The sequence below is a fragment of the Panthera tigris genome, chromosome C2 (genome assembly GCF_018350195.1).
Source record: "Panthera tigris isolate Pti1 chromosome C2, P.tigris_Pti1_mat1.1, whole genome shotgun sequence".
NCBI lineage: Eukaryota > Metazoa > Chordata > Mammalia > Carnivora > Felidae > Panthera > Panthera tigris.
The window spans coordinates 87,951,946-87,960,098 of record NC_056668.1 but is presented as its reverse complement, the minus strand read 5'-3'; the positions used below and the strand labels follow the sequence as shown (position 1 = coordinate 87,960,098).

Here is an 8,153-nt window from a genome sequence, read left to right as displayed (position 1 = left end):
TAATGAGTAGATTTTCCATGGCACAATACTTATGGAACAGAACTATGGCAAGCCCTTTCCATGTCTTCATGGATGTAGCTGGAGAGGGGTTTAGAATCTAAACAGACTACTTTCTCAAAGCTGAGCTCATGATGTTTTTGAAGAGAGGGGTGAATGCCCAGGATGAAATAAACTTTGTCACCAGGTTATAGCCTCTGCCCCTCGGAAAACTTTAGCATCTGAAATGTTGTTTAGAACGTGGGAGATATTTGAACTGGCCAGTTATATTGATTTTCAGAATCAGGAGTACACGATCCTGAGGGATCAGTCTCAGGGTTCACAGAGACATTTGGCTGAATGGAACAAAAACTCCCTGCCTTTGCCTGAAACCAAGACTGCCACCTCTTTGTTCCTCACTAAGGAAAAGGGAGCTCGACATACAGTAAACTGTCATGTGCCAGAACACATGTCTTCAGTTATGCATCTAGGGTCATTCTGAAAAATACCATTGACTCATTTCTTCATTATTTTTAAAAGATAATTGAAGTATAAAATATAATGGATTCCTTGATATTAACAGGTGTCTTTGCCCTATTTGAAAAAAACGGCTCTTTCGTTAAGGTTTTGGCGTTAGTACAATTTTTAAAAATGGAATTTTGAGTTAAGGTTCTTAACTAAATATTTGTTTCTATTTGCTTTTCCTCTCACTAATTTTCCCACAGACTTATTTTTTTTCAAGACCAAATTCCTTCTATTTCTCACTTTTAAGTTTCAGTATAATTAAAAAAATAATTGTTGGAAATACAGTCCATGGTTTGTCTCTTTTTTTGGCTTTTGGTTGTTTTGTTTGTTTTTTCAGTCCATTTTCTCATTCTCAGACTATGCATTAAGTCACAGGGTGATGGTCAGGCCAAAGTTTATCTTATCACACCAGAGTTTTTAGGTCATTTCCAGTTTTCTTATTTTTTCTTTTCAGACTTTCACTTGAAAAGAAAATTAATTGGGAAACACCAGTAAAGCTTTTTTCCTTCCTCTTTCAGCTACTCACCTGCCAACTGCCAATTCTTTCTGAATTCTTTATCTGATGTGCACAAGAGACAAGGAAATTGTGGCTGTTCCTGGAGCTGGCAATAGTTAAATGGAATTCTAGAGAGTGACTCAAACCCACATGTATTTTGTAGAGTCTTTTGATTACACACAGCTTTCTTGGAGACATAAAAACCTCTTGAAGGATTAGCTTGCTAGAGAGAATTACCATTTTGGAAGATTTGTGTCACATTTCAATGACAAAATTATTCAAAAAAATGCCCTCTGTAAATAATCTCTAACTTCTCACAAACATCTGAGCTCTTGGGGGCCAGAATCAGGGCATGATTTGCATAGATTAAATACACACACGTACATACACACTCACATTTACTAATCCAAAGGTCTCACGGTTGTGTTATGATACTCTCTGGAAACTTTCATCAGAATAACTGTACCAACTCTTTAAAGGAGGCTGTGATACAGACCATGAAAACACTGTTGTAGAAACCTTATTATAATCACTGATGTATTTGAGTTATATTAAGGCCACAGCTGAATTAACTTGGTTAAAATCCAAGTATGTTATATCTATCTTCTCCCCAACAGACTAATATGAAATTTAAAGTTTATTTTTTCATTTAACACTTTAAGGGACATAAATCATATATTATAAACACTTATGATGACTCTTCTGTTAGATTTAAATCTCATTTTTTTCAAAATGCAATCCTTGACATTGCTATTATCTGAGTTAGCTACCTCAAGTTCCCTGAGATTAATTATTTTTACCAGAATACAGGATGTGTTGGTGGAATATTTTGTTTATTATGCTTCTGTCTTATTAGACTTTCATCAAGTATTCAAGACAATATAAAATATTAATGCTGGACAATAACTTAAAATTTTTTGCAGTTGGTTAAATTCTCATCAGAAATAGTCCACAGAGGTTGAGTAATTTTGCACATTTGATTGATGACTGACCACTGTCAGTGGCCAAGAAACAAAATGCCACTCAAAATGCCAACCTTCTCTGTAAAGATGGAGTCCATGTCAAGTGAAAATGTAACTCACTTTACAAATCAGCCCAACAGTTGTCTTGGCTTTTGGGCTCCAGTCAAATATTTCATGGAAGAAAGGTAGTAGAGTGACTCTGTGCCCTTCCTCCTTATTTGAGACTTCCCTAGGTCAGGCTCCCACATTCTAACTTTCCCATCCCAAAGTAAATTGCAGTGAGAAGTTTTGGAGAAGTTAGCTCTGAGTATGAAATGTTCTCTGACAGGAAAATTTCAGAGAATGTGCTCATGCTTGTATGAATATAAGCAGGTGTTTCTATGGCTGGGATGGGGGTGGGAAAGATGGAGAGGTAGATGAGGGGTGGGGGAGAGAGCTGTGATATTCCTGGAAATAATTTGCTCTCATGTCATCCTGGTAAATGGCATCTCCCTTAAATCAGGCAGGCATAATGAATGGTGTGATACCTGGTAGCCTGCACAGTTATAAATACATGGCCTTTCATCCTAGAGATGGCCCATTACCACTCGCTGAAACAGTCTGTCACAGTGGTGCTCTGGGGCCATTCATTTTTTATGACCCCCTTGGCGACGTGACTGGGATTTCCTGAAACCAAGCTCAGGTCCCTGCCCAGTAAGTGCTCCACATTAATACCCTCTGATTCCTTTCTTCCAAAGGTTATCATGTCTTGGTTTTATTTGTGTGTGTGTGTGTGTGTGTGTGTGTGTGTGTGCATGTGTTTTCCAAAGACAAACACACACATAGAGCAACAAGCAAGCTTGGCTTTGCTGGAAACACAGCTTATTCACAGAGTGAAGCTTGGCTAAAATTCAATCTTATAATATTCAGAAAGTTCAAAGTTTCCAGTTTAATGCATAGAAAGTAAGAAATTTTGAAAAGCATTTGAAAAATTATCTCTCCATTCTGAAGGCTCAGATTTCACATTGTGAAAGGCAAAACTTTCGCATCGCAATTGCAGCAAAACAGAGCCTTCTGATTTGCTGGCTGCTTCAAATAACAGTTGTCCCTTTGATAGTATTGACACCTATCTCCTTTCACAATCTAGTGCTTCTCCTGCACTTTGTAACATATCCCATCTGTTTTTTAGGGCCCCTGTCATAAGGAAACCTGGGAGAGCGAAGAAAGGCCTGATTGATCACAAGGTCCTATCAAATGTCAAAGCTGGCCCTGGCTGACCTCCCATCTATTCAGAGCTGCTTTGATTTAATCTCCAAACTGGCTGCTTCTCTAGGCTGTGAGTTCTGTCTGCAACCCATGTGTCAGCATTGAGATATGACCTGCTTCACGCTCCATTCATCTCATTTGAAGGACGGAAATTAAACTGGAGGGTCGAAGAGGGGAACTGCTCAAAATACACACACATTAACTGAAGGCTTTTGTGTGGGTGCATTATGAGTTTGAACAACCATTAAAAATTATATTAAAATGAAATTGATCTTTACTCCACTGAAATGGTTTAGAACTTTCCCCCCCTCCCACTACCCTCTCATCTATTCTTTCTTATAGTAATCATGTGATCCTGATCTCATTAAGGTTCAAAGTAAAGGAGAGAGAAATTTACAAATTTTCAGTTTGTTTTAAAAGGTGTCCTTTAGAAAATTAACTTATTGCCTGTGATTTGCACAGTAAATATTTGAAAAAAAGTAGAGATCCTAAAAGCTGATAACCAGACTAACAGAAATGTAGACTGCTATGTTTAGCACTATTGATTAAAGTAAGTTTCACTTTCCAAGGTTTTTTTTTTTAAACTCATTTAAAATTCAAACTTTGGGAATAGTCCTCTAACTATCCTGACACACTGCTGTAGTATAAATCTATGTATCCTCGGTTCCATTATTTCTTTCTCAACTTGCCTTGCTCTTTTTATTGGCCCTTTTACACTATTAAGCAAGGTTAGTAACTACTGAAAGCTTGATTTCTTACAGATTTGTTTGTTATAATCTCAAAAGTAAACTCTATTTCATCTGCTAGTGGTGTTCCAAAATTATGACTTAGGATAATAATATTCCAAATGTGTTTGGAAAGGGAGTTATATTTATTTCTACATGTATTCATTAGCTCATACATTCATGCACTTGTTATTTGAACTTTCTACTATAACGATACCCAAGTAGGGAAAATGCCTTCTATTCTTTATTTATAAAGTGTATTGCACGTTTCCTGTTATAATAGTAGTGCATATCCACTATCAATAAACAATCAACAAAGACAGGTGAGGAGAGAGAATGAGACAGAGACAGAGAGGCAGAGACAGAGAAGGACAGACAGTATACTAACACTTTTTATTTTCCTTTGTGGAATCACATTATTCCTTTTTGGGAGAAGACTACACTTTCAGTTGTTTTGGTCACCCCCGTTTATGTATATATAATATCGTTTTGTATGGAAGTGATGATTTTATTTTGTTAATATTTTCCTGAAGACCATTTAAGTTTAAAAAAAATTTGCCACTATAAATGTTATATATAAAAATATTTTTATGCTTCCATGATTTTCTCCAAAATTCTCTAATATGAAAATAGGCTGTGCCCAATTTACTATTTTCAGTCAAAAGTGTTACCTTTTCTTTTACAGTTCTTAATTTGAATATTCACTTGGAAATAACTTTCCTTCCTAAATAATCATATGTGTTTTCTTTAGTATATATTATTTACTTGTTTTATATTTAATATGTGTAAGAGAATGAATACTATAGTGAATATTCGTGTTATTTATACATAAACCATTTCACAGGACTTATGGAAAAGATTTCAAATCTAGTTATATGGAGGAAAAGATTCTGAGCATCTGAGGCATTCAAAGAATGCCACTTAAGCATTTAGTTTGCAAGCAGGAAAGCAGAAGAACACAATATGATTGTATCTCTCTTGTACTGCTTCTCAGTAAAATCTCTCTTCCTGCATATCCTTATGTAAATATCTTATTACTCAAGGCAGAATGTATTAAAAAATACATTTTGCAATTTAATTCATTCCTTACAGTGCCAGGTGGGAAGCTGGTTCTTTGTTTTAATGTGATACTTTGCAATAGAGCTTTTTACAATGATGGAAATGTTCTATATTTGCACTGTTCAATATGGTGGCCACTGGCTACATGTGGCTACTGAACACGTGAAATGTAGTTACCGCAACTGAGAAAGTGGATAATTGTATGTAATTTAAATTGTGGCCAGTGGCTCTCTTATTGAACAATACGGCTTTGGTAGTTTTGCCATTATTTAAAGTATGACAATAGTTTGTTAAACATTGTAGATGTTTACCCAGTTATTCAAGTTCATTTCATTAAAGAATAAGTATTAGATGGTGAGGAACTAATAGTCTTGGAATAAAATAATAAGAAAAAAGATAAAGCCTACTTGTGCACTGAAAGACATTTTTCACATTTTCTTTCAGAGAAGAAGATTGAAAGTTTCAATAAAGAAAGGTGATGATAATGTCTTCCTGGAACCCTTGGGTAAGATGGATTGGCAAAGAATAAAATGATCTAGGTTCTAAAATTTGGCTTTGATACTAACCACCTATTGAGTAAGTGACTTTTGGTGTCTTAGTTACTTGATATTCATGATAAAGGGTTTGGAATAAATAATTTTCTTTGTTCTTACTGTGGATAAATTGTATGAATCTATTCTGTTTTATATTTGGAATCAAATACTACATTTTCCCTCATATCTCAGTAATGTGTTTAAGTACCCAGTGCCAGATGCCTTGTTAGTGCTCAGTAAGTATTGGTTGAATGAATGGCCATACTTAGCTGTCTACTTGAATCAATAGCTGCTTTCACCATCCATCCTTGTAGCTTGCTATTTTCTACACTCAGACTGGGCAAGATTTTTAAACATGGATGGTTTCGATGCAGGAGAAATCCTTTGCTACAGAGTGGTAGAGGATCATTGGCATACCTCTTTGGCCAAGCTGAAGTCCTTCTCAGCCAAGACTGTGCAGCTGTTAAAGGTGTGGACAGAGGCCTTCTCCTGTGACTTCCAGGATGAGAAGGCCATGGTTGAACCGAAGACTATTACCCACCGGGTCACACAGTGTAATGAGGAGAATGGCACAGTGAAGAAGGCTATTTCCCAAATGACACAGAGCCTGCTGCTGTAGCCGGCTGCCCAGAGCCAGCTTCAGGAGCTGTGGGAAAAGCTTCCCTCACCAGCCATGGACAAAGGGTCTTTCCTCAAGGCTAAGCCACCAGCCACTCAGAAGGACATCCTGGGTGTGTGCTTTGACCCCCTGGTGCTGGCCCAGCAGCTGACTCATATTGAGCTGGAGAGGATCAATAGCATTCACCCTGAGGATCTGATGCAGATCGTCAGCCACATGAACTCTTGGGACAAGCACCGGTGCCAAGGGGACCTGACCAAGACATATAGCCTGGAAGCCTGTGACAGTGGTTCAACTGCCTTAGCATGCTAGTGGCCACTGAGGTGTGCCAGGTGGTGAAGAAGAAGCACTGGACTCACATGCTAGAGTTCTTTCTTGCTGTGGCCCAGAAGCACTTTAATATCGGGAATTTCAACTCTATGATGTCCATCATCTCTGGCATGAACCTCAGTCCTGTGGCGAGGCTTAAGAAAACGTGGTCCAAAGTCAAGATGGCCAAGTTTGACATCTTGGAGCACCACATGGACCCATCCAGCAACTTCTGCAACTACCGCACGGCCCTGCAGGGGGCCACACAAAGGTCCCAGATGGCCAACAACAGCAGAGAGAAGATTGTTATCCCTGTATTCAACCTTTTCGTTAAGGACATTTACTTCCTGCACAAAATCCATACCAATCACTTGCCCAATGGGAATGTTAACTTCAAGGAATTTAGGGAAATCTCCAGACAAATCCATGAGTTCATGACATGGACTCAGGTAGATTGTCCCTTCGAGAAGGACAAGAAGATTCAGAACTACCTGCTCACGGCACCCATCTGGAGCGAGGAAGCTCTCTTCATCATCTCCTTTGAAAGTAAAGGTCCTGAAAACCACATTGAGAAGGATAGCTGGAAGACTCTTAGGATGACTCTCCTTAACAGAGCCTGAAGGCATGGATGCAGCCTGCAGATGCTGGATGAAGTACACACATGCACTGAGTTTTAATCTTGATTAAAGAGGTTGAGATGAGGAGGCCTTACTGGTTGGGGTCCATTTTGTATATGACTTTTATGGAAAAAAAAGGTAATTATTTCGTGTATTAAAAAAAAAAGTTTCTACTAAACCTTCGCTAAAAGGTTCTACTTCCAGAGATAGACAAGGAAGTGTGAGGTTCCAGAACTTGACTGACCTTCATAAAGGAAACTCCTCAGGATGCTCCTAAAGGCCTGAATAAAGTACACTGAGGTGATGATGGGAAGGCTAGAGAAGGGCCAGAATGCAATGAAGGCTTAACTTCCTGATACTTATCATATATAACTTCTCTGAAAAGGAGTTTCCATACCTCAGCCATACTGACTACTCTGATTACTCAAGTCCAGAATAATTAAACTTTCCTTCTTTTATATTTTGATATATCATATATTTTACTTGTTAGATATTTAATGTTACCTTCTTTGGGACATAGTTTTTAATGTGATGATGTATTTTTAATCCAATGAGACTGTTAACTTCAGTAAAGACAAAGGCACAAATCTTATCCCTGGCACACAGTTTTCTGTATCTCACAAACCTCATTCTAGTGTAATCTATTCTTCCCCACCCGAGATCAAACATATGGGAAGAAACTGTCTAAACAGGAAAGCATTGTACAGGCATTATTAGTTGTTATTATGGTAGGAATTGATATTGTAGGTAGTTTAATATTTACTGTTTTTTCTGTTACCTACTCTCATCTGGAAACTTGGTTAACATTTTTCAGAGCTCACTATAGATACCCTGAAATCTTCCCAGAATTTCTAGGATTTCAATCCTATAAGAACGTCTAAGGAAAATTCATTATGCTCTTCCCTGAGAAGAGATAATATTAAAAATTAATGACCATTTCAGTCCTCTCGGATGTAACATAATTCAGGGTAGGGGAGGAGGTCTGTCACTATCCTTTTCAAGGGCAATTCACAACAACAATTTGAGTGATAAATCCCTGAAGCTTGATGTTCTTCCCATTGTAGAATGTGAGTATTGACAGTGTCTC

The 8,153-nt window shown here is 37.8% G+C and overlaps 1 protein-coding gene across 1 annotated transcript; it reads left to right on the top strand.

The window, feature by feature from the left end:
* The first annotated feature begins 5,876 nt into the window (after positions 1-5,876).
* LOC102971519 (ras-GEF domain-containing family member 1A-like) lies at positions 5,877-7,069 on the top strand. Its single transcript, XM_042998344.1, is given in 2 exon segments — positions 5,877-6,423; positions 6,426-7,069. Coding segments are annotated over 2 exon segments (1,191 nt in total).
* The last annotated feature ends 1,084 nt before the right edge of the window (positions 7,070-8,153 follow it).